Source organism: Eubalaena glacialis, chromosome X (genome assembly GCF_028564815.1).
Source record: "Eubalaena glacialis isolate mEubGla1 chromosome X, mEubGla1.1.hap2.+ XY, whole genome shotgun sequence".
Taxonomy (NCBI): domain Eukaryota; kingdom Metazoa; phylum Chordata; class Mammalia; order Artiodactyla; family Balaenidae; genus Eubalaena; species Eubalaena glacialis.
The window spans coordinates 132,348,417-132,375,842 of NC_083736.1; the positions used below are offsets into that span (position 1 = coordinate 132,348,417).

Below are 27,426 nucleotides of genomic sequence, written 5' to 3' on the forward strand. Positions count from 1 at the left end.
AAATTAAAAAAATACAATTTATCAAAATTTATGGGATACAGCAAAAGCAGTGGTTAGAGGGAGATTTATATACCAGCAATGAACAATTGGAATTTGAAATTAAAAATACAACACCACTTACAGGAGCACCAAAAAAAATGAGATACTTAGGCATAAATCTTACAAAATATGTACAGTATCTATATGAGGAACACTACAAAACCTTGAAGACAGAAATCAAAGAAGATCTAAGAATGATTAGACATCCATATGCATTTTATTTTATGCACATAAAAAATAAAATAAATAAGTCTAGACACAGACCTTATACATTTCACAAAAATTAACTCAAAATGGATCACAGACGTAAATGTAAAACACAAAACTATAAACTTCTAGAAGATGACAAGGGAGAAGATCTAGGTGAACTTAGGTTTGGTGATGACTTTTGGGGTACAATACCAAAAGCACGATCCATGAAAGAAAAAAATTGATTAAGTTGGACTTTTTAATTAAAAACCTCTACTCTGTGAAAGACTGTTAAGTGAATGAAAAGACAAGCCGCAGACTGGGAGAAAATATCTGCAAAACACAATCTGATAAAGAGCTGGTATCCAAAATATACAAAGGACTATTAATACTCACCAATAAGAAAACAACCTAATTTTAAAATGGGCAAAAGATCTGAACAGAGACCTTCTCAAAGAATATATACAGATGGCAATAAGCATATGAAAAGATGCTCAGCATCATAAGTCATTAGGGAATTGCGAATTAAAACAACAATGAGATTCCACTGCACACCTATTAGAACGGCCAAAATCCAGAACACTGACAGCACCAAAAGTTGGGTTGGGCTGGCAAGGATGTGGAGCAACAGGAACTCTCACTCACCGTTGGTGGGAATGCAAAATGGTTCAGCCACTGTGGAAGACAGTTTGGCGGTTTCTTAGAAAACTAAACATACTCTTACCACGGGATCCAGCAATCACACTCCTAGGTATTTACCCATATGAGTTGAACACTTATGTCCATACAAAAACCTGCACATGGATGCTTATAGCAGCTCTATTCATAATTGCCAAAACTTGGAAGCAATCAAGATGTCTTTCCGTAGGCAAATGGATAAATAAGCTGTGATACATCCAGACAATAGAATATTATTCTTCCCTAACAAGAAATGAGCTATCAAACCATGAAAAGACATGGAGGAACCTTAAATGCTATCGCTAAGTGAAAGAAACCAATGTGAAAAGGCCCCATACTGGATGATTCCAACTCTATGACATTCTGGAAAAGACAAATCTATGGAGACAGTAAAAAGATCAGTGGTTGCCTAGGGTTAGGGGGTCGAGCTGATGAATAAATAGGTGGAGCCCAGGGAATTTTTAGGGTGGTGGAACTATTCTATATGATACTATAATGGGGGGTGCATGACATTATGCATTTGTCAAAACCCATACACTATACAACACAAAGAGTGAACCTTAATGTAAACTAATGTATGGACTTTGGCTAATAAAATATATCAATTTGGCTCATCAATGATAGCAAATAAACCACAGTAATGCAAGATTTGAACAATAGAGGAAACTGGGAGGGAGATATCAGGGAACTGATATGCGAACTCTCTACTATCTGCTTGATATTCCTGTAAATCTAAAACTGTTCTAAAACATCAAGACTATTATTTAATTTTTTTTCTAATATCTAGTTCAAAGGAGACGTCAAAGTGAAGTGAGATTGTCAGAGAATGTGTCATGAAAGAAGTGAGGCTTTAGCTGGCTCCAAGCGGGTACATAGGATTTCTAGAGTTGGAAAGGGCAAAGGGCATTTTAGTTGGGATTGAGGCATGAAAAAGATTCAAAGGGCTCAAATTTCGAAGGAGCAGGAAATAATACAGAATAAATCAATGCAAAGACAACAGGCAACAATTTAATGGAAGCTAGGGGCCAAGGCAAGTCTAGAGGTTCTGAAGCATCATTCCAATATCAGATAAATATAAGCACAAGAACAGATTTGACCCAAGCTGCATCCTCAACACATATTCATTCATTTATTCATTCATTTCATAAATCAGTAGGCACCTGCTATGTTCCAAACACTGTGGTAGGCACTGGGGACAAGCAGTGAATAAAAGAAACAAAAATCTCTGTTCTCACTGAGCTTATATTCTAGTGATAGGAGACAGACAGAACTTACCTGATGTTTTCAAGAAACAGCAAAGAAGCCAGTATGGCTGGAATGGAGTGAAGGGAGGAGGTAGAAGGTGAGATCAAGGAGATAACAGAGGCCGGTGGGTGAAGGGCACTGAGGCCAGAATTAATAAGGACTTTGGCCTTTACCCTGAGGCATTTAGGGTACAATTGGAAGGTTTTGAATAGCAGAGTGACTTGATTGACACCTGAATAGAGTCTGTCTCTGTGTTGAGAATAGACAGAGGATAAGAGTGGCTGCAGGGAAACCAGTGAAATTGTTACAATAATCCAGGTAAAAGAGGATAGGGACTTGGACCATGGTTTTAGCAGCACAAGTGGTGAGAAATAGATTGTGGACTCTGAAAGGATTTGTTGATGGATTCAACGTGTGAGAGAAAGAGAAGGCCAAAATGACCCAGTTTTAGGCCTGAGCAACCACCCTGAAGAAGGGGTTGCCAGTGAGAGAGAGAGAGAAGAATGTGGGAGGAACAAGCTCATGAGCGCTGCTGAGCCTGTGTCTGAATTCAGCTGAGCTGAGACTCAGAGTTAAGTGGGCAAGACTAAATCATAGCACATACAGGTAGTGAGGATAGGCATGCATTCATTCATCCAACATTTCCTAAAATCAACCACTTTGAATGTGCCAGGGACACAAAGATAAATAAGACGTCTCTCCTGCCCATAAGGAACTAACAGTCCAACGAGGAAAACAGAAATATAAATAAGTGATGCTAGTACATTAAGCATCATGGGTGAGGTATTCAACATTTACCGAGTCCCTGCTATATGCCAAGCAGTATGGTGAGGAAGCAGGAGGTGTGTACAAAGTTCTTTAAGAGTACAAAAGAAATTCTTGCAAAGGTTTGTAAAGACATTCACAAGGATTTTCACCACAGTGTGACATCAGGGAGTTGGCATAACCTAGACGCCCATCACTAGGGAAATCACAGCAATGTGGATATAGCTCAAGAACGCAGTGCTGAGTGAAAACAGTGGGAAATAGAGATTTACAGTCCAGTACCATCTTTGTAAATGTAAAAGGCATACACAAAACACCGCATGTCTTAAATGATCAAGGATCTATATCAAACATATTGCAGCTCGTGTCTAGAAGAAGAATGAGAGTGGGTATTGAGAAAGACGAGGACAAATAATTTAAACAATGTAAAATAATATAAATAAGAGAGGGGCCTTGCAGGGACTGATGATGACAATGTGCTGAGAATTGAGGAGCAAAGTTAACTCTCTGCACCTGAGATACAAATAACAAGCTAATGGGAATCCAGCCAATAACCCTAACGAGAAGACTATTTCAGGGGGCCAAGAAGCATGGGGAGACATGAAGGCATGAAAGTGCATCAGCGGTTCAGGGAACACCACCAGGTTTAGTGCAGCTTGTAGTGGTTATGAAGAGCTGGTAATATTTGAATATTTGAACAACACCCTACACATGGAAGGTATAACCATTCTAATCAATCTGTCCCCCTTTACTACATTGGGGTTAAAGCTCATGCTCTGCTCTGCTTCTATGCAGCCAACTGGTGAGATTCTCTTTCAGCCTCATTGGAATCTTTGCATCTTGTGACTACTCCAGAAACCCTAGTTCAATAGATCATCCCTGTTTACCATGGCCTCAAGGAATGTGGCCCTTGATCTGAGGCTTTCATGCTGGAGTTCCACCAGCAGCAATGCTGCTGCTCTGGCTAGGAGTGGGGTGGGAAGGGAACTGGAGGCCCAAGGATGCCTCACATTCTGGGGCACCTGCCTGGGGCGGTTCAACCCGCCCCCACCAACTCGGTGCTGCCAGTTAACTCTCACTGGTCACATTCCAGCTGGAGTCATTTCCCAGCTCTGACCGATGTCTCACTAGCACTCAGCACGGTGTCTGGCATACGGTAGGGGCTCAATAAACTTCTCAGTTGAATACAAGCCTTCCAAAGGAAACCTAGGTCAAGGTGGATACAAGCAGGATGCAGAAGCAGGAATGAGAAAGAACTGGGGTTTGCTGTACTATGGAGGGTAAAGGGAAAGAGCTGCAAGAAAACAGGTGCACGGGCCCTTGTAGACAGGTCGCCTCTGGTGCAGGGTGGGCATACAGTAGGCGTGAAGTAGTAGGGAAATAAACTGTAAAGAAATTAACAAGTGTTTAACACATTTTCTTTTTTACGTATGTCGAGTAAAAGTATGAAACTGAATCGAGGGAAGGGAAGTATGTGGGTCAGTGCTGGGTCTGTGGAAGGACTAACACTTCCAGAGGTCCTGACACACTCCACTGCCCCTCCGAGGACACAGGATGCATCCACAGGACGGCCCAAAATCTCTTGGGGAAGGGAGGGCGTTACTCTCACCTTCAGCCTCTAAGGGTCACACAAGCCTGAGTCACCGCGGCTGCCACTGTCACTAGTTCAAAGTCTTCTTCAATCTAATTCTTCACCTTCATTCTTGTCCCCCACTCCACCTCCAGCTCAATTAGGCTCTGCCCCACTTAAAAAAAACAAAAAACAAAACACCTCCAACCCAAGCCAGCCCGGACGTGGATAAGTGAACACACTAGTTTGCTACGGGAGGCCCTTTCCCACGCCTCGGCTTGTCCCCGCTAAAGGAATGGGCGCTCTGGTCCTCGCCAGGCGACGCGAAGCGGCGCGACCTCGGCCACCGGCGCGACCCGTCTCCGCCCTTCCCGCCTTCCCGCCCGCCTCCGAGCCCGCGCACGCCGAGCCCGCGCGCCTTACGTTGGGCCCGGCCCCCCGGCCCGTCCCCAGCAGCGCGCAGGCGCGCGCTCCTGGGTCCGCCAGGGGAAGGAGGGCGGGGCCGAGGGGCCGAACCCTTTGGGGAAGAGGCGGCGTCGGTCATGTGACGCGGTTTCACTGTTTACACGCGGAGCGGCTGGAGCTTTCGGCCTCAGTCAGGCGCTCCGCTCCGTTTCGGTTTCACTTCCGGTGAGGGGCCGCCTCGGAGCGGGCGGTGAGCCGACGGCGAGCGCAGGCGGCGGCGGTGACTGCGGCGCCGCTGCCGGGGGGCGTGCAGCAGCGCGGCGGCAGCGGCGGCTGGGCCTCGAGCGCCCGCAGCCCACCTCTCAGGGGCGGGCTCCCGGAGCGATCAGGGCGGACGAGAAGATGGAGGAGCTGGTGGTGGAAGTGCGGGGCTCCAATGGCGCTTTCTACAAGGTACTTGACTCCAGGGCAGGCCCCATCTTCGCCCTTCTTTCCCTCCCTTTTCTTTTTAGCCTCGGCCGGAGGCAGGCCTGGGGCCCTCTTCCCGAACGCCGCGCCCGGGGCCAGGGCGCGCTCGGCGGGATGTTGTTTGGGAGGGAGGGAAGGACCGGACTTCGGGCCTGTAGGAAGCCCCTTGAGCCCCACTGCCTCTCCTGTATGAGGCCCCGGCGCCTGTCGGAATGAGAAGCGGGCAAGGAAAAGAGGGTGCCCTTTCGGGGGCCGAGCCCCGGCAGGGAGAGCTGGGGATGGGCGAGGGCCGACGGCAGGTAGGAGATCCGGGCGGGAAGGGCCGGTATCCGCGCGAAGTGACGGTGACGGCTTATTTCTGTTTTCTTAAATATCCTCTCCCAGTGGGATCCAGGCCTGACGTGTGGGTAGTTGCCGAGGAGCGGGGGGCGCTTCCGTCAAGCCGCCTCCTGCCTTGCAAAGAGGGTTTGCGATCTCCTTTGGCTTCTCTTTTCCTGTCCAGCATTGGGACTTCGGAGAGCTCCACTGTTCTGGGCGAGCGGTGTGAAGAAAGAGTAGTAAGAAGCTGTAGTCGGTACCAAATCACAATGGCAACTGATTATTAGTGACCTTTCTTTGTGGATTTCAGAAAAGATTTTAGATTCAAAAGTTTCAGGAAGACCCAGACATATCCGAGTAATGGTTTAAAGAAGTTGGTAATCTTGAATATTGGTGGCCCCTCCTCCCTTGTTATAAATGTGGGCAAATTCAGGAATACAGATGCTTCAGCGTCTAAAAACATTGGCAACTCTGCTACTTAAGAAAAAAAATTAACCCTCCAAAGGCCTGGATATATGCCATGAAACTTCAGGAAATTAACTAAGAGTATATCATTATTGGGGAATTTTTTTAAGTGAGTGGAAATAATTGTTCTGTGCTCCAAGGGTTTGACTATCTCCTCTGTGTAATGTTGCAGTGAACTGTATTGTTGAGGTTTTAAATAGGCATGCATGGTTTTGCTGCGGGCTTTTCTTTTTTTAAGTTACACCATTGCAGATCTTACTAATATCTTACATTTTCAAAAGGAGGCTTAAAAATATTTTCATATGTCGGTAGTGCGTCTCTTGGTCCATACTTGCTGTAGATCTAGCAGTCTATAAGTTCTCATTTCCTCTTGAATGTCTCTCTATAACTTCTGTAAGTAATGTCCCACCTTACTACAGTATCTTGGCAACAGAAGGTGCATATAGAAGGAAGCAAGGGAATTAAATATTGCCGTTGTCCAAATGCAATTCTTAAATCTATATAAGATTACATAAACGTTTCAAACGAGGTATATAGGAAAATAAACATTGACTTAACTATATATGTGTTTACCAATTTTATGGAGATATTTGGAGATCAATATATTTAATGAGTGAGTAAAGTATGTAAACTGGTCCATACTTTTAGCAAAATGATAAAACCTTTAGCTGTAAAAGGAGGAAAAAATAACCCAGCATTTATGTTCTTAACAGTCTCACCAATATAAAATTGTTTCAGTTGACTCTGCAGTCAAAATTCTGGTTGCATTTTTTTCAGTGATCCATAATTCTGCTGGTTAGTTTGTGTAGAATCGTTCTGCTTCCTAGATTGGTAGTTTTGCTCACTAGATTTGGGGCACTAACTATAGTAAATATGAGCAGGGGCTAATGATTGAGCGGTATTCTAATAGATCTGTGATATTAGCTTAGATTAGATGTCACTCTTACTGTCTTTTAGTGGAGTTTGCTTGCTACAGAGGGCAAGTAGTACATCGTGGTCTTGAAGGATGTATTGTTCTGTTCGAGCAACCTGTGATTTGCTTCTGTGATTTTGCTTGCAAACTGATTGGAATATAAGAAAAGCCCTCTATCTCTGCTCTTAATCCCCCCCTATTTTTGTTTTTTAACGAAGTTGTTTAATTTGAAGGTGAATAAAAGGAATGGGTTGTCCCTTAGTTCCTTGAGGGGAAATATTAAACATGAACAAACGTGTGCAGAGAAATTGCTGTTATGTTTATTTAATTAAGGTTTTGTTTTTAAGAAAACCTCAAATGGTCTGTATTGGTAGAATAATAGTTTCTATAACGAAAAAGGTTTAAATTCTTATAAGGCTCAACATTGATGTGAGTTATAAAAGTAAAGCACAAGTAAACTGAGTTATTTGTCCAGTGGGATGGGCAGAAAAGATGGGAAATAAAGGTGAATAAAAAATGAACTATTATGGAGAAATGTTACATTTATGAAAAAATTAGGAACCTGGGTTCATCAGATTGATTGAAAAGGCTTAAAGAACTAAACAACTCAAACAGCTTCGGTATACTTGAATTCAGACTTTGATTTGCCTAACAGAACCACCATATTGTAAGGTACAGTTCTCCATCTTCTGAGCACATGGTCCAAATTTGCAGTATAAACTGGATAGAGTATATGCTGGGAGCAGTTGGGTTTTTTCCTCTAAAAAATTAACTCAAACTTAGGATTCAGAATTACCTAAACCATGAAACCTAAACCCTAAGATTGTAACACCTCATTTCTATTTTTCCCTCTGGTGTTTATTCTTAAAAACTCGAAAGTTGGATTTAGTAACTGTCAGAGCCACTACTTTTGTGCTTAGGTATTTCTTTGACTTAGAAAAAGTCATGTAATGAAAATTTTCTTCACATTTTCTCTGAAGTCTTCTGTACTTCAAGGAAGTAAATTGTTCAGGTCAACCACATGTTTTTTTCTTCCCAGTCTAAATAACCTTTTTAGTGTTTAGTATCTTTATGGAAGCATCAGTACTCCCCTTTTGAGTTGAGCATTTTCCAACTTCATACTCACACACTCTGAAGACCTCCAAATTATTAATTAAATGTAAAATTCAGTGGTATAATAATTGGCTTTCTGATTCCTGCCCACTATGGGAATGTGCTTCCTGAGATGACTACAGTCATGATTTTAACTGTTAACAGGTGCTGAGAGCTCTTGAGGTGCCAGGCAGGGTTCTAGGTGCTTTACCTCTCTTAATTTGTTTAATCACCTCCCACAACCCTGAGGTACCATTGTTATTCCCATTTTGTAGATGAGGACATAGATGTGGACATAGATGTACAGAGAGATGAGGTAAGTGAGTTATTACTAAGTGTCAGAGCTAGTAAGGGTCAGGTCTGGGCTTTGAGATCAGGTAATCTGACTTCCTGAAATGATGACATTCAGCTTAAAGAAACAAATTGAATTTGACTTCTCTCCCAGTTTTGTAAGTTTCATTGTCACTTTGTATTTGTTACTGCAACAATGCCTTGGCATTATTCTGTAAGTATAGTTGCAAGGATGTTACCATTTTTTACCATTGATACAAAGACATCACAAAATATTCAGCTTATGTATTAGCTTCCTTTTTATTAACTCTTGCACCTTGACACATTACACTGTAATTCTTCATATGAATGCCTATTAATGAAAGATAAAGTTAGAAATCTTTAATCCTCCTATGAAGTTTGCTTTTGTTACATTGGGAACACATAAGAACTGAAGCATTCAAAAGTTAGAATACATACAGGAAAATTAATAACTCATTTAATACTATTCTCTCTGTACCTGTGTGTTGTCTTTGCGTCAAGGTGAACCAGAAAGGGTGCATTTTTCTCAGAATTTGTGGTAAATGCCCAAGTGAAGGCAAGTATTCCTAGACATGCACTGTGGTTGGAAGAATTGTTGATGAGGTTTATTGTACTTTTCCCTTCTCGTTGTTCATTCTCATACGTTGTTAGTTCCCACATTCAAAGGGTGGCAAAGCAATAACTCGCTTTATATGTGAAGCCTTGGGTTTGAATCGTATTTTATCACATTTCATATGTCCTTATTGTCTATCTCCTACAGATTTTCTTTAGGAGGGATATTTTGCAATGCTTTTAAGTTTTCTCTAATGAGAATTATCATTGCACTACATGTGCTGTCTTCAGTGATAATGTAGTAGTTGTGTTCATTGGTGGTCAGGGGCTTACATTGAAATTTCTCTGTACAATCTAAGGTGTGAGGTGTAGTGGGAGAGTAAGAGTTCACCCAAATAGGGACGGACTTTCTTTTAGTTTCAGCAATCCCGGTGATGTAATGTTTGACTTAGATATCTCTAGTCATTACACACTTTGGTTAGTATGATTTTATGATTGCCTCTTTGGCCCAGTTGCCAGGTGGGGGATCCCATGATGATTTTTTGATTTTCTGTTTATTCCCCCTGATAAGGAACCTGTGTCTGTCTTTTTTTTTCCCCCCATTTATTTATTTATTTTTGGTGTGTTGGGTCTTTGTTGCTGCACACGGGCTTTCTCTACTCTTCATTGCTGTGTGTGGGCTTCTCATTGAGGTGGCTTCTCTTGTTGGGGAGCACGGGCTCTAGGCGTGTGGGCTTCAGTAGTTGTGGCGCATGGGCTCAGCAGTTGTGGTTCGTGGGCTCTAGAGTGCAGGCTCAGTAGTTGTGGTGCACGGGCTTAGTTGCTCCGCGGCATGTGGGATCTTCCCGGACCAGGGATCGAACCTGTGTCCCCTGCATTGACAGGCGGATTCTTAACCACTGCGCCACCAGGGAAGTCCCACTATGTCTGTCTTTAACTGCACTTTAGCACCTTTCTCAAACCCCAAAGATTTTCATTACTTTTTTTTTCTTCTGAAAGTCTAAATAACCTTTTAGTATTTAGTATCTTTGAGAAAACAGCCTTTTCTCTTTCCTAATTTTTAAATCTTTTTTTAAGTGTTCTTTTGTTGAGATGTAACTTTCTCAGATGCAAGAGTGTTTATGGTTCTGCATCTTTTATAAAATATGCCCCTCTCTGCTTTACCTCTCATTTATTTAGTGCCAACTGTGTGCCAGCCATCGTGCTAGGCACTAGACATGTGTGATTTCATTATTCACAACAGCTTTAGGAGGCAAGTCCAGTTCCCCTGTATCCATTCCTTACTTACACAGACAAGGCATCTGAGGCCCAGAGACCGTTTCTTGGAGAGTCCCACAGCTGTTATGTCTTAGATCCAAGATTTTGAACCTACCTCTCATTCACAGCAAAACTCTTAACCACTAAGTTTACTGACCCTTATAAGAGCCCTAGCTCTCATCCAGTCCTATGCAGCTCCCTTCTTGTATTCATTCAAACCCATTCAGTTGCCTTCTTTGGTAACCAACCCCTCAGGAATCCCCTGAACCTATCTTCTCATCAGCTTTGCTTGATGTGGATAGGTAGAGAGCACAACAAAACATAGTTTTCCCAGTTGTTGGTGGGTGAGGTGTTAGTGCTCTGGGGTGGCCAGGGAAGGGAAGGGTATGAGTGCTGGGGTAAGGCAGGGGCAGGGCCGAAAAGGAGGGTTATTGGAGAAAGTATGATGAGAAGCAGAACGATGGGACCTTTGTTGGAATTTTAGCAAAAGGCCTCAGGAGTCAGAGGAGACCTTTGTCCTTGGCGAGAGTGCGAGCCAGAGGCAACCTATGAGTTTCTTTTATTCCCCTTATTACAGCAGCAACAAGAAGGTATTCCATGCCTTCTGTATTCACATAATATGCAAACAGTGGCTAAAAATGACTGGTTTGGGAACAGTCACGCCAACATCCATATACAGGTAAGCCTCATTAACTCGAGGCGGTGGCCGCCGTAAGCTGTGATGACTACTCAAACCATTTTTGACACTCTACATCCGGAATTGCTTTTAGTGTCTTTGAAAGCTTGGAAGCTTTTTTTTTGTTTTTGGTTTTTTGTTTTTTTGGTTTTTAATAGTCACAACAGTTGCAGATCTTCCTCCTTTGAAGGGACGTTTAATTTTAGGAAATAGGCAAATGTGGTGACTGAGTGTGATTAAACTGTACAATAACTTTTTGGCAAATAGAAAAAAATTAAAATAGAGCAATGAAGTAATGAGACTAACTTTTAGAGTGCTTTCAAGGTGGATTTGAAAACAGTCCCCAACATTTGTAAATGTTTTAAATCAGTGCTATCCAGTGGAACTTTCTGTGATGATGGAAGTGGTCTCTACCTGCGCTGTCCTCTACAGTAGGTACTGAGCCCTGTGTGGCTTTTGAGCACTTGAAATGTGGCAAGTATGACTCAGAGACTGATTTTTAATTTTATTTAATTGTACTTAATTAAATAGAAATATGTACATATGACCAGCAGCTTCTATGGTGAGCAACAGCACGGTTTTAGACAAGGGCAGTAGTATTGGAAAGGGACCTGATTTAGTGAGAACAGTTCTTCACCCAGCTGTAACAAGGTTCTCTTAGCTGACTAAAGGACTTAACATTTTCAGCATATAATATACAGTAAAGAACTAATACTAGTTACTGCCAAGACATGCAAACGTAAAATTTTAGACAAGGATGAAGACAGAGCAAAGACATTTTTCGGTAAATAAGGGATTAGCTCCTAATAGGAGTCCCACCCTCAAAAAGCAGATTGTTAATTTGGTATTCGCCATCATGTAAACACAAGGGAGAAGTTGGGGTGGGGGGGGCATCTGTCTTTCCTTTCTCCGTAATTTGTGGGACTTACTTTATAAAACTAAACGTCGAATTCCTCCAACTTTAACTCAAAATCAAGCCTTTCTGTTGCTGAAGTAATAGGCAAACCTCTGATAGCACTGGGGGCATGCACCCTTATAAAATCTAGTATATTCTAAAATATCATGGTCAGTATTAAACTAGAGTTCTTGTAATACTCTGTAGAGAATGGGTGTGATTTAAATATGGTTAAGGAAAAATAAGCAAGATCAAAATGATAGGAAGAAAATGTGGATTTCCCCCCCACTTTAAACCAGCAACTATAAAGATACACACACATGCTTAATTTAGAAATAATAATTTAGGCATTTTGAGTACCGCAGAACACCTAGATTCCATTATAGTCCACCTTGATCTTACAAGGAAACTGTCTTCTAGCATAGCTTTGCGTTTATTCTTTTAAGCAAAATTGCGGAAGTTTAGTGTCTCTGTTTAGCTTCCATGTACAGTCAACCCTTGAACATTGGGGTTAGGGGTGCCAACCCGCCACACAGTTTGCTTCAGAAACAAAGGAATTGATAAATGACTCACCCAAAGGCAGGAAGATGAAACAGTTTGGATAGAATCAGGACTCAAACTCTAGTTCTTCGATTCCACATACTGTGATCTCTAATTGAACACAAACTTTTCCCCACACTTAGTTAATTTAAAGGTCTGTAAAATGAAAATATAGTTACTATATTAATTGGGAAAAAATCCAAGTATAAGTGGATCCTCACAGTTCAAACCCATGTTGTTCAAGGGTCAACTGTAAATGTTTTCCAGGACCCTGCTTTAACTGCCATTGTTTTTCTTAGGAGCAGCTATTTAATACTTGACTGATATGTTTTAATTTGATATTTTGGGAAGTTTCAGTTTTTTAAAAATGCTTTAATCTCTGGCCTTTGAAGATGTATTTGTTTACCAAGAGATTTGCATTGCATCATGTGTTTGCTTAACACATTTATTGGGCACCTACTATATACCAGAAATTATGCCAGTTACTGAGGATACAGAAGTTAAAGAATGGTCTTAATCCGAACTAGTTATCTTCCCAATATCTGAAGTCATGAGGATTTACTACTGTATTTTCTTCTAAGAGTTTTATAGTTCTAGCTCTTACATTTAGGTCTCTGATGCATTTTTAGTTGATTTCTGTATATGGTATAAGGTTAGGCCAAAATTTTTTCTTTTGCATGTGAATATCCAGTTGTCCCAGCACCATTTGTTGAAAACAGTGTTCTTTTTCCCCACTGAATTGTCTTGGCTTCCTTGTCCACAAAGGATTTACTTCTACCACACCCCAAGCTGTTTCCCCAGGTCTAAGCCTTTGTTCCTGCTGCCCATTAGGCCTGCTGTGCCTCCCCATCCTCCACTCCCTAAGTTGGATAGGAACCTCATCCTCTTCTGTTTGTTTGTCTTTCCTGATCAACATACTACCACCCCACCGCACACATACCTTTCCTCCGAGGCTAGGATAGGAACCCCTTAGGCAATGATCCATGATAATAACTATTCATTGAACCCTTAATAGGTACTCTGAAGTTCAACAGTAAATAAAAGACCTATATCGCCCACCCTCAGGAAGCTTACTGTTGGTAGGAAAATGGGCAAAAGACTGTAGTGGGATAAGTTTATAGTGAGGATACTCATAAGATGCTATAAGAATGTAGAGGATGGAATTTAACTTAGTGTTCTGGGTTTTCCCGTAGCAGCTGACATCTGAACTGAAATGTAAAAGACCAGTAGGAGATAGCTAGGTGAAAAGAGGGGAAGGACAGTAGGAAAGAAGGAACAGCAGCATGTACAGAGAGGCCCAAGTAGTTTAGCACTGCTGGATCACAGCCTACAAGGATGTGAAAGATGAAGCTTGGAGAGGTGAGCAGTGGGGCCAGGTCACAAAGGGCCTTTTTCAGGCAGAGGAGTTTGACCATAATCCTGCAGACAGGGAGAAACCACGAAAGGACAGAAACATGTACAGAACACATTGGAGTAAGAAGCTTAAATCTCTAAAGCCATTTTAAAATGAATTAAGATATAAAGCCCCTTGGGTTTCTTTATGCTTTATCCTACTCCTCTAATTGTCAAAACAAAAACAAAACCTCCTTTCCTGCACCTATTAAAAACTTAATTTTATAGAATTACGGACAGCATGCTGATTAAAGAATTCTTGATAATTAGTTAGCTATTACTTTCGTTATGTCATTTTATAGAATTACGGACAGCATGCTGATTAAAGAATTCTTGATAATTAGTTAGCTATTACTTTTGTTATGTCCTTCTGCAGTTTATTAGCAATTGCGTCATCAGATTTAAAAGATTTAAACCTCTGTACTTTATGTTACTATTTTTTTTTGCCAAGTGCCTGCGAGATTGAGAATTTAATTAAACTCTGGTAATTGGACTTTTTAGTGGTATTAGCAGCACATTGTTTTTAAAGAGAACTTAGTGTACTTGTGCATATATAGATTTGAGATTATATTTAGTTATTTACTATTGTATTCTCCTAAAATTGTATTAAGGAGAAAAAGATAGGTTACAACAGATCTACACTGACTGGTATATAGCTCTGGAACAAGTTTCTTAGTTTCCAGTACTTCTAGCCTGAAGTATACCTTCAGCTTTGCATTGTAATTTTCAATTTACTTGTCTGTCTTTGCCCTATGAGATGCTGAACTCTGGAGCAATTCTTTGTGTTTTATTTTAACTAATGAGTATTCCTAGGGCCTAGCACATAGTAGGTATCTAAATATAGATGTGATTCATGAATGAGTGATCCTCACAAACTGACACACTTTCACTTGAAGCTTCATTCTGTTGTTAAACATAAAATGTTTGGTATCTCTGTAAAGTGTAACTGAAAACAAAAACGATGTTTAAGCTTAGAAGTTAATTTAACTGTGGTGGGTTTTTTTTTCTTACAGGCATTTGTAAAAGATGTTCATGAAGATTCAATAACAGTGGCATTTGAAAACAAGTAAGTGTCTTGATATAATTTTAATATTCAGATTCTTTAATACTTTATGCTAATTTTTCCTTTTACTCCTCATTTTAAAAAATTCAAGTGTAGTTTGAGTGTTTTTCAGGAATGGATCTTCATGTTACTGACCAGGAAGTTCATGAACAACTCAGTATTAAACCAATGGAATGACTGTTCCTGCTAATGACCTCAGAGATCCCTTTTGTATAATCTTGATCCTTACATCTCAGTCCCCTTGAATGTGAAGAAAGAAACCAGATTCTTCTGTATTAGTAACTGAGGGTTTGAATAGGAATATTTGTAAATGTTAAAAGATGAAAATGAATGGATTCACGGGTACTGGGAAAGTCGATGTGAGTTTTGTAATGTTAAATCTAAAATTGATGGTTTTAGTCATCTGGTATATTTTATTGGAAATAATTGTGTTTGCCCATTTACATTTTTATCTGTTTCATATATTTATAATCATTAATAGCAGTAACTGATCTTTTCTGCTTTCTTCTGCTAGGTGAGTAAATAAAAATACTTAGAGGCCTAGGAACATTAGCTATACAAAGGCATCAGTAGTATAGATGTTAACATTTTATTGGGGGAGACAGGTCTCTTGACTAAATTTTTTAATGCTAATAACGGCTATTTTCAGAGTAGCCATTCAAGATTCTAAAGTACGTATAAACTCCTTAACCAGAGTATAGATGTGGTCATGATCTTAGGATTGTACTGAACTCTGAAGTCTGGTCAACAATTATAATGTTTGGCTTTTATTTACCAACGGAAATTAATAGTGTATCAAAAGCAGATTGCAAATCTACAGAGAGAAGAAATAAATTAGTGGTTGCTTAGTGGCTGGTAGGGGATGGAGAGCCATAGCTAAAGAGTATGGGATTTCTTTCTGAAGTGATGAAAACTTTCTAAAATCGACTGGTAATGGTTGCACATATCTGTGAATATACTTAAACCCATTGACTTGTACATACACTTCAGTGGATGCTTATATGGTTATGTGAATTATATCTCAATAAATCTGTTAACATAATCTGACCCAGACATGCTATAATTAGAATGTTAGCAGAATCTTTTAGCTGCCAACAGGGCAAAGTACAGTTGATCCTTGAACAACATGAGTTTGAACTGCGTAGGACCACTTATATGTGGATTTTTTCCAGTAGTAAATACTACAGTAGTGCACGATCCAGGGTTGGTTAAATCCGTGATGCAAACCACAGATATGGAGGAACTGTGGCTACGGAGAGCTGACTATAAGTTATCCGTGCATTTTTGACTGCACAGAGGGTCAGCATCCCTAACCTCCGAGTTATTCAAGGGCCAACTGTAGTTTTCTCGGATGCCTAAAACGCATTTAGGGAGACAGATAAAAGGATTTAGAGTATCCAGCCCAATTCTCAGCTCTAGACAAATAGTCTTGGTCCCAAATACAAGTTTGGATAATAGAATACCTTTCTCTGAATACATAGAGCCAAAAGTTCCAGAATCTGCCTCTGCATGATTATCCATGCATTATACACTAGACAACAGCATCACACCTCTAACAGAGGAATCTTTGATAACTTGGAGAGTAATTTTTTTCTTGTACTTATACTCTTATCTGCTTGCTTCCATCACTAGGTAAACACTGTTTCCCATAAAGGGAGAGTTATCTTTATTTGCTACTCTTTTAGTTTCTCCTATAGTCCTTAATCTAAGGTATTAAGCAAACACTTATTTCCTCTATGCATTCAAGAATGTATCTGTATTTGTTTATACAGTGATAGATCAGTTCTCATTTGTTTTCAATCAGATTTCTACTATAAACTTAAAATTATTCTTTCTATGGACCTCCTAATTGTCTCCTGTACCGTAGCTGTGTACAAGTTTCTCTTCTAGCTGTCATCCTGGGAATTTGAAATAGATCAACTTTTTCCTTGTGTTTGTGTAGTATGTATGAGATTCAAGACTGGGTTTGAGCATGTCACCAGGATTTGATAGGTCCCTATCGAAGTAGTACTTTCCTTGCGTTTCCTTTTTGTTTTTGTGTTTTTTTTAAAACAAACAAAAAACAAACCTGATGTTTTGTAAAACTTCAGACTATATTTACCCTTTCTTTCCTTTCAATCATAAAGAAACTCCTATAATACCACATTATTTTAGATGCTTTCTTTTTGCCTTCCATATTTCGCATTTTTTGAATAAGGAATTTGATTTTTATCTCTATACTTAAGACAAAATAATTCTTTGGAATGAAGAAACTTTATTATTATATGCTTTACAAATCAAATTTAGCAATGAATCTTTAACATGTTAAGTAACTGATTTCAGTAAGTATATTAAAAAGTTTTTCTGAAGTAAAGACTTTTTTTTTTTTTTTTTGGCCGCGTTGCACAGCTTGCGGGATCTTAGTTCCCTGACCAGGGATTGAACCCAGGGCCCTGGCAGTGAGAGCACCGAGTCCTAACCACTGGACCACAAGGGAATTCCCTAAAGACAATTTTTTTTAAGTTTCAGAGTTTTCAAGGGTATATAATAATGCAGAAAAGGGGTTCAGTGTAATATAGGCCCTAATCATATTTCCACAAATGCTGACTTACCTACCCTGCTATCTTATATAATAGCTCTTCTTTGAAAAAAAAAAAAAAAAAAGCACTTTTCTCAATAGGATTTTACTTAGAGAGCCCTTTAGCAGAAAACCCAGAAATGACTGCTCTAGCAGTTGAATCCTCCAGTGTTTTTGCAAAGTTTATCTTTTAATATTCTATATCATTGTAGATATAAAAGAATAATTTGGTGTTTTTCAAAATTGTTCCACATAACTTTAAATTAAAATACATAGGCAACTTACTGAACTCCTCTAGGCTGTCTCCATCGGGTTTCTGTGGTTTAGGAGACCCCACCAGGCCAGTGCGTGCTGGTACGTCATACTGATCAGCAGCCAGCTATCCATGGCAAGAACTGACCACCTCGTGGGATCTAAAATTTAAAGGGGGAAAAGTGAGTTGTGAATTGCTAATGTGCTGACTGCCCCATTTTGCTTGGGAATTAGAGGGCATTTAGGACCAGTTTCTGTGGTCATCGGAATGTGGTTACAAGTCCTTTGCAAGTGGAAGTATGGTGATGACATTACTAACACTTACTGATACTAACGTATTTAAGCATCAAAGGAAATTGCTGTTGTGGCCCTAAGTTTAGAACTCTTAGAGGTTGAAATTATTGGAAGAAAGACTTGTTTGGAAAATTGTAATGTTGATCTATTGTGTTTAGAGAAATATTCCAAATAGAACTACAAGGCTGCTGTGCTGCATGCAGAGTTTGTTGAAATGTGTCTATATTGCCATTATGCCCCACTCAGCAAAACACTGACAGTTTTAAAGCATTTGCTTCTTTAAACTAGAAAACCAAAGGGTCACACTTAACCAAAAGTTGATGGCAGCATGGTCATTGTTTCCATTAAACCAAAAAGCATGTTAAATAATTGCATTTGCTTATTTGCAGCTGGCAGCCAGAGAGGCAGATTCCATTCCATGATGTGAGATTCCCACCACCTGTAGGTTATAATAAAGATATAAATGAAAGCGATGAAGTTGAGGTAAGTTTCCCCTGCCATCAAGTTATTAAGCACTGAAGAAGGGGGAGCATTTAATTTGCCTGTGCCTTTTGTATCCCTTGTCTTTAACACTTTTCAGTCTGCATTGAGAATTATAGCTCTGATGCATATGTGCTTTTGATTGCGCCATCTTAATAATGATTGGAAATAATACATTATTGATGCTTAAGTGTGGCTGCCTGAGCAGCACTCAGCGTGCAGCTTTGAAAGTCACCACTGATTTCCTTTGCCCACTAGTATTTCTTTTCCCCCTTCCCTCATTCTCTGAATCTTTTGTTTGATCCAATATATTGTTAGTTTACAACTGTGTCCCCATTTTAAGTAAAATGGGTTAGGAAAAAATCATTCCTTAACGATAGAGCAGCAGCATCCTAGGCTTTCTTTAAGTAGCAGAAAATCCTCCTGGGATGTTTGTAAAAACTCATCTGCGAATTTTAGTATATACACACACAGGTAAAACATCTTTTCACAGGAGATGCTATGAACCAACTGTGTATGTGCCATTGATGTCTGACCAAAAAGTGCTATGGAGATGCAGCACATTGACAAAAACATTGTATTTGTGATTTCTCTTAGCCACTGAAAATTGTTGTGGCACTTAAGGCACTTGGAGTCTGCTTTATGTTGTAGTTGGTCTATATAGTATCCTTTTCTTCCTCCCCCTTCATGTACTCCATTTTAAGCTGCTTCTCCACGATGCCTTGTTAACAGTTGCAATTTCATGAGCATTTGTGGTATGATGGAAGCAGCTAAGGATCCATTTGTACAGGTCAGGTAAGGTGTACTAGGTCCTTGAATTCTTACTTCCTGTGCTAGGTACAGATGGTCAGCGAAACAGAAGAGGCCCCAGCCTTGACAAGGTCACATTCTAGTGAGGATAGCTAATATTATGGCAGTTGTAAGTCCTAGGAAGAAAAAAAGAGGATGAAAGGTGATGTAGGGGCAGGAGTGCTATTTTAGAGAGTGCTCAGAGAAGGTCTCTGGATGTCCAGGCCTGTGTTCTTTTCTCTACAGCTTTATAGTGGAAATAGAATAAAGTGCTATTTATTTACCAAAAATGTACTCAGTACTTACTAGGTGAAAGGAACTGGGCTTGGTTTTGTGACGGATCCCAGTAGGGAGCACAAACAGTGTCTGTACTTGAGGACCTTTAGCTGTTCACTTCCCCAGGAGACTACGAGCTTCCTGAAGTCAAGGACCAGGACTTTTGGTCTGTCTATATCAGAAGGCCTCATTATAGTGTTGGGATGGATAAAGGGGACAGTTTTTTCTTTTTTTCCCTCTCAACTGAGTCACATGCCAGGTGGTAACCAGTGAGATGCTGTTGCTACAGTGACCTCACTAACTGAGGTTGTCGCTCTAGCTAGAGCAGAGCTGAAAGGAATTGATGGTCGCAAGAGAGAAATGTAGGTTAAATCAAGTTGTACTGAGTCACTGTATTGTATAACCATTAACTTAGGTCTTTTGGTCTGTCTGTACCACGAATGCTCATAATAGTGATGAACAGAGGGGACTTTTTTCCCAACTTAGTCACACAACAGATGGGTACCAATGAACCACAGTTGCCAGGATGACCTCATTGTGTTACATAACAATTAACAAATAACTGAGGTTATTTCTCTGGCTAGAGCAGAGGTGAGAGGAAGTGTTGGGGGCAAGAGGGAAAGGAGGTTGAGTTAAGTTGTATTTCATCACTGTGTTGTGTTAACAATTAACTTCAGTAGTGAAACGGAGACGAGAGTTGGAGCCTTGAGTTGCTGGTCTTCTCTCCTATCCTCTCCTCCCCATCCTCCTTGTCCTCCCTGTCCTCCCTGTGTTGTCTTTCTACTTCTGAGTATTTCTGTCTCTCTCTCCATGTGTCTCTTTTCCTATTAACCTTGATTTGCTAGTGTCTTCACAAAAGGTTCCATGCTGCACATCATAAGTGAACTGTGAAGTGGTCGCCAGAGAGATCAGTTTAGAAGAACTGATCCACAGTGTGTGAGAGCAGGAACGTGGTATCCAGAGGATTGCCAGCGTGGAGTTGTCCATTTTAGTGGAGAGGGGACAGGAGACCAGAGAGTGACCAAGGATCTGTCCGTTTAGTTCCCAGGATACATGAATGCCAGGTGGTATCTTTAGTGGGCTGAGTAGTCAGAGGCCTTACCCATTCAGTGACCATGCAGCCAGGAAGTAGGCCAGGGTCAGTAACTTCCAATTTGTTATTTGCTTATTAGAGTAAAACAAAAAAAAAATCTGTCTTTACATTTTTTAGATACATTTTCATAGCTCACAAAGTACCCAAGGAAAGTATGCCCAGGTTTATGAATGGTCAGCTTTTCTTGAGCATTCATATTCAGATTACTGATTATTACTGAGGCAGCATAGAGAAATAGGAAAGCACTTTTTACAGGACTCTCCCAGGTAATCAGGTAGTTTCTGAGTGTGTGTCTATGTCTAGAAGTAGGGGTGCAATCTGGCTTAAAGTCTACAGCTTATGGGTTTGAAAGACACCTAAGGTCATTTTAAGAAATTTTCCTTGATGTCTGATAATTTATAGATTTCTGAATGATGTTAATCATGAAATATTCTATGTTGTAATTTTTGTGTAGGTTTATTCCAGAGCAAATGAAAAAGAGCCTTGCTGTTGGTGGTTAGCTAAAGTGAGGATGATAAAGGGTGAGGTAGGAAAATGCCTATTTAAATTTTTTTTCTTATGCTATTTCCCTTTTCTAAAGCCAGGTATACTACATTTCAGTCTGGATTTCTATTTGAAAGTAATATCTAACGTGAGCATTTTATTTAAATGTTTACATGTTCAGTTTATTTCATGTGTTTGTTAGTTGATCAAATAGTTTTTTTCCTCTAGAGAATTCAAAAACAACTGAATAGGTATAGCTTCTTGTTCTTACTTTAAACGCTGTGACCAGGAATGACTTTCATTTATTTCTCACAGTTTTATGTGATAGAATATGCAGCATGTGATGCTACATACAATGAAATTGTCACAATTGAACGTTTACGATCAGTTAATCCCAACAAACCTGCCACAAAAGATACTTTCCATAAAATCAAACTGGACGTGCCAGAAGACTTACGACAAATGTAAGTTGGTATGCAAGAAAGGCTGAGAACTTAGAGGTGCTATGCAATTAATTTAGAAGAATATAAGTTTTCAAATAATAGAAATCAATTTTTAAATTCAGTGAACTTTGGCAAAAATGGTTTGCAAAAGTAGTGAAAAAAACATATTTAGCTTTTTCCAGTTATATAATCAAGCCAACATTCCACTTGTTTAAACTTACTTGGTTACATACATGGCTAATGTACATTTGTTTTCTAAAATACACATTGTTCATAGAATTTTAAGATTTTGAAACTGGTTAATACAGATATTCTGTCCTAAGTCACAAATCAATTTCTAGGCAATGGAGATTTGTCCAGGTTTTTTCCCTTTTAGTTAGTATTTTCAGATAAATATGTAACAAGTAGAGCTTAAAGAAGCTTCAAAAGGTCATCTCTCTTATAATCCTTGATCTGAAGTAATGCTTAAAGACGTTTTAGAGAAGAAATTCCTTTTTAAAGATTTCATCAAGGGCGTATATTAAGTTTGATTTGGACATGTCACACTTTAGATAAACAGTAACTTGTATTTCACAATACATAGAAATCCTGCTTCTTGATTATAGAGATTGCATATGTATGTTTGTGCCTTCTGATTCTTATACATTTCCTTCTCTCCCTTAAATTGGTCAGCACTTCTTCTTTAGAAAAGAAACAGCAAAACAAAATTGGGTATCCTGTAGCTATCCCCAAAAGTGTTCAACAGTTGACTCAAGAAAATTAGTGACCTACCGTATGTAACTGAAATCAGGAAGCCTGCAGAGGAGAGTGGTTCCCCTAAAGATGTCACCTCTGGTCATCTAAGACCACCAGTAATCCCCTAAGAACATAACTGGTTTTTTCCTTTCTCTGTAATCTCATATGCTTGATTGGCCTGAGTATATCAGAGATGTACAGCAAAGGAACTAAACTGTTAAATGGATATAGCATATTTTGCATAAATCAAGTTTAATATGAATCTACAATTCTACTAAGTGCAAATGTCTCTGCATATATTTGTACCAGTAGTTGGTAATCAGTCATCTGAACTTCACAGTGGATATTGGTTTTATTTCTAGGTGTGCCAAAGAATCGGCACATAAGGACTTTAAAAAGGCAGTTGGTGCCTTTTCTGTAACTTACGATGCAGAAAACTATCAGCTTGTCATTTTGGTGAGTGTGTTTGAGTTGTCTATTTTGGTGTATTTCATTTAGGGCATTTGCTTTGATAATAATGGTGTTGATTTATATCCTTCAGTCTATCAATGAAGTCACCTCAAAGCGCGCACACATGCTGATTGACATGCACTTTCGGAGTCTGCGCACTAAGCTGTCTCTGATACTGAGAAATGAAGAAGCCAGTAAGCAGCTAGAGGTATGTGGCTTTCCCTAGGGATGGTTGTAAGATTATCTAGAAATAACTGTGTGTTTACAAAACTTGAATATGGGCAGCTTGTCCTTTATTTATTGTTTCTTAGCAATTCCTTATATTCTATATTTTGAAAAATTAAATTGTACAATGCATAATCATACTAAAATTTTTATGCCTGAGGTTTCAGAATTAAGCAGCAGTTTATGTATGCTAAGGAACTTCTGGCCAACTCACTTTTTACTAGAAGTTCATCAAAGCTGCTAATAAAATGAAGCAATGCTTCTTCCATATAACATGTTATCATTAAAGTACTAGAGAGTATTTAAATATCTAATCATATTCCTTTCATTATGTATGTTTATCTCTGTTTAAAAGGGTATAGAACTTCTTCATTCTAATTGGTTGTCACTCTTTAAAACTCCTGTCTTCAGATTCCTGCCAGAGGCTATTTCCCTAACTTACTATTTCGTCTCTTAAGGTGCATTTTATCTACTTTTATTAATCCTCCAATAATTTCCATCACCATACATTTATTTTCATTGATAACTATTTAGTACTTCCATCCATTACCATAGAAACTAAATGGATTTTAGTTTATTGTGCCAACTCAAGTATATTATTGTCAGATTCCAGAGTTCCTCATCATTATTCATTTCGTTAGAGGGAAAACACCATGCAGTTGAAATAGTAAAGAAAAAAAGGAGTTCCAAACTGCATTTTAAGAGAAAAGGTGACTACTACTAAAGGCTGTATTCTTGTAAAACCCTGTGAAACGTGCCACCTTCCAACTTAATATGTGATCGCTGAACTCTTAGCAGGAGAGGAGACATTCATATCTCCTTTTGCTACTTTGTTTTCCTTACGGCCATATGGAGGTCTATTTAATTGGTTTTTACTCTCATTCTTTCTTGATGTCCCTGTGTTCACAAGTTTGTGGTTTCTTTAGTGATTCTCTCATAGCTTTTAGGCCAGAACAGCCTCCTTACTTTCATTGTGAGTATTGTGGAAATATACTCATTTACCTCTTCTTAAACATCTAATTCTTCTTAAATGATCTGTTATCATACCTTTGGCTTATCATTTATCAGTGAATTATCAATTGAAAAGAATGAACCAGGTGAATGAACCAGGACTCAAAAAACATGACCTCTTGAAAAGTCCTAGGAATATTTGATACATTTTGTTGCTCTAATCTACAAAAAAGGATTTTATACTTTTAAAATTGTTTATAGTAGTTACACTCATTCATTCAAATTATCAGGTATGTTGAATAATGAGAAACTAGCATGCATGCCTATCTTTTCTCACTACTAATATTAAAGAGATCCACATATTCAGATACGAAATTTCCATTTTTCAACATGAGCCACTAATATGTTTGGTTTTCATTAATGGCATGCTAGAACTAAACATTAAATTTTGATAATACTATCTAAAGAGAGTGATTATCCACAAGTTTGAGGTGTCAGTATAACCTAGTTCAGTCATCACTGAATATTTTGAAAGAATTCATCTTACTTGTGGATCCAGATCACAAGGTCTTACAGACTCTGATCTCATTTTAGGTTGCAGGAACATATGTAAGATAAGCTGTAAATCTCTGATACTCTGTGATCATTCAATTTAATTACTATACCAAAATTTTTATGATTCCTTTACTCAGGTTAGGGGTGGGGGTGGGAGGGTGTCCTTGTAATGTCATTACTTCATCAGAGGACTATCTAGACCCACAGTATCTAGTGATAAGTTATGTAAATGGCACTGTTTCTAGAAAAAAAAATGTATACACACACACACACCGATATCCTTTAATAAAATGAAATGAAACACAACATTGTAAAGCAACCATACTCCAATAAAAATGAATTAAAAAATGAAATGAATACAATTTTCTGTAAAGATGGTATTTAATTTTTTTTTTTTACTTAATTAATATTGAGTCTGTCAGACCCAGTGAGCTGGTTTTTATTTGGGAACATTTGATCTGCTTCTTAAGTATTACATTGATGTCATTGGTTAACTAAGGCAGCCTTGCAAATAGGTTTTCAAAAGTTACCTTGGAAAATTGTCAACAAGCCCTTTCCTGTTAACAAAAATATATCAAATGGCATAGACCTTTAGTGACCTAAAAAGTACTTACGCTGTGCGAAATATTTTCTTAAACCTGTTAGTTTCCAAGTGAAACTGATTTATAGGTCCCTGATGTACAGGGTCAAGATAATTTACATGGCTGACCTAAATACAGTTGTCTTAATAGTCGATAAAGCATACTAATCAGATGTGTGTTTCTCTTCAGAGTTCAAGGCAACTTGCCTCAAGGTTTCACGAACAGTTTATCGTACGAGAAGATCTGATGGGTCTAGCTATTGGTACTCATGGTGCTAATATTCAGCAAGCTAGAAAGGTACCTGGGGTCACGGCTATCGATCTAGATGAAGATACCTGCACATTTCATATTTATGGGGAGGTAAATATTTTACTAAATAGTGTTTTTCTAAAATAAAAAATAGTATTTCAGCTGGCTCATCTTTTGTTGATTTAAATCTTTTCCCCATTTTTATCAGGATCAGGATGCAGTGAAAAAGGCTCGAAGCTTTCTGGAATTTGCTGAAGATGTCATACAAGTTCCAAGGAACTTAGTAGGTGAGTCGGCAATTGCTTTTGACACACACTACAAAAACAAAAGTTAGGTAAACAGTTTATTTATACCGATAGAATTCCATTTTCACTCACTTGGGGAGTCATTTAGCTGAAGCTTAATCTTTGAAATAGTCTATTACTACAGTGTACAAAAAATATTTGGTAAATACACTCAAAGATTACATTTTCAGAAGGTGTGCAAAGGATACTGCTCTGCTAGTTCAAACCTACTGGTTCCTGGAAGGATAAATTTTGCACAGCCTCTTCACTATATGTATTTATATCTTAAATATGTTTTTTTCAAAATTAATGACATTTGGGGGCTTTGTATAATTTGGAGTAGACTGGTATTTGATCTCTCTAATGGGGCTATAAAATGATAGCACTCTTCATTATCTCAGCGTTGAAGATCTGAGTATAGGTTACTTAAATCTAATAAGTTCCAAAGCTAGAAGTAATTCCGAATGTCTCTAGGGCTTTCTGCAACATCAACTGTAATTCTTCATTTTGACTTGAGTTGTTTCATGATCATCACCAATCATGAGTACCAGCAAATACATAGGAACTCTTCACCAGTGCTCTTAAAAGGTGCAGTTATCTTTAGTAGAACATACCAACAAAGTGCAGTTTTATCAAGAATACTACGTATGTTTTAAATTTATAAATAAAATTGGGACACACTGCCTATACATTTAAAAAAATTTTTATAACTTGATATCATGACTGATTATAAAAGGTAATGCATGCCCTTTGGAATATTTAAAGAAGGAGAAGATAAGGACTTCCTATGCATTTTTTTCACATACTTTCAGTTCTACTTAGCCTGCTCTTTTTGTCAGCATAGAATTATAAACATCTTCCTATGCCATTAAAAAACACTTGGAATAGTATTTTTCTCCCAAAGACAATTAGTTTGAAGATGAAGTATAAAAGACTAGTGAAATAATGCAGAATTATTTTCTCAACTATATACTACAGACAACTGAAGAGCATGTGTGTATGGGAAATGTGTGATTAGCACCATCCTGGTTACCTCAGGATAAGTGGGGCTGTGAATGATATTTATTTTCCTCTTATTTACAGTTTGTCAAGCAATTGCATACATTTTATAGTTAGAAGAGTTATTTTAAATTTAGAAATTCTTAGAAAATATAACCATTAGACAGTTTTTTCAAAAATTACTGAATAAAAACTTATGTGTCAGATTCACGAAAGTTCATTTTGGAGATGGCTTGATGATAGGGAAAGGTCTTGGGTGTAGGTGTTGGATCCAGATTTCAGCTCTACTTCACTTTTTGGTCGCTATTTGGCCTTGGGCAACTGACTTAGCCTCCTTGAGTCTACTTTCCTCACCTCTGAAACAAATGTGATCATAGTGTCTACTGTATAGGATTCCTATTTAAGGAAGATATAGATAGATGGTTATAGATAAAGATATAATTACATAAGCTCTGGATATAGTAGGGGACTCTGTAAATGTTAGTTCTCTTTCCTTCCCCTATTCAAAACAATTCCAGTTAGGTAGAGCAGAATTATAGTAAGTTGTCAGTTGGGAATTGGAAATAACTATGCAATGTAGAATTGGATTATTTGCTATTAAAAGTAGATTCTACCTGTGGTCTTACCTGAAGAGAAGAGGATCCCAGCAGTGACCTTTCACCAGAAAGCCTGATTTTCATTTTGTTCCTACCTAGTAAAATAAGACAGTTCTGTTTTAGAGGCTGTCTCCTCCAGCACTGGGAATGTTGGGAGTTTTCAGAAAGCGTTTTTGTATAAAATTTGGCAAGGCAGATCTATAGGGAGATGTCTAGTCAGTATTGTATGAGTTTTCAAGTCCCACAATATGACTTATGATCTCTCTTATTTCCCACAAACTCTCTTTGGTACGTACACTG

General features: G+C 38.8%; 1 protein-coding gene across 17 annotated transcripts in view; it reads left to right on the plus strand.

Moving 5' to 3' along the window:
* Positions 1–5,039: 5,039 nt before the first annotated feature.
* FMR1 (fragile X messenger ribonucleoprotein 1) overlaps positions 5,040–27,426 on the plus strand; it is a 36,133-nt gene continuing 13,746 nt past the window's right edge. For 15 of the 17 annotated variants that reach the window (XM_061177725.1, XM_061177729.1, XM_061177731.1 and 12 more), the window contains exons 1-9: positions 5,041–5,344; positions 14,785–14,837; positions 18,327–18,420; positions 21,030–21,101; positions 21,374–21,522; positions 22,599–22,692; positions 22,778–22,894; positions 25,188–25,358; positions 25,456–25,534. In XM_061177725.1, coding sequence (XP_061033708.1) covers positions 5,294–5,344; positions 14,785–14,837; positions 18,327–18,420; positions 21,030–21,101; positions 21,374–21,522; positions 22,599–22,692; positions 22,778–22,894; positions 25,188–25,358; positions 25,456–25,534 — 880 coding nt within the window. In that variant the 5' untranslated portion in view covers positions 5,041–5,293. Of the gene's footprint in view, positions 5,345–14,784; positions 14,838–18,326; positions 18,421–21,029; positions 21,102–21,373; positions 21,523–22,598; positions 22,693–22,777; positions 22,895–25,187; positions 25,359–25,455; positions 25,535–27,426 lie in introns of all 17 variants that reach the window. The other 2 variants (XM_061177737.1, XM_061177741.1) reach the window with 1 other exon arrangement.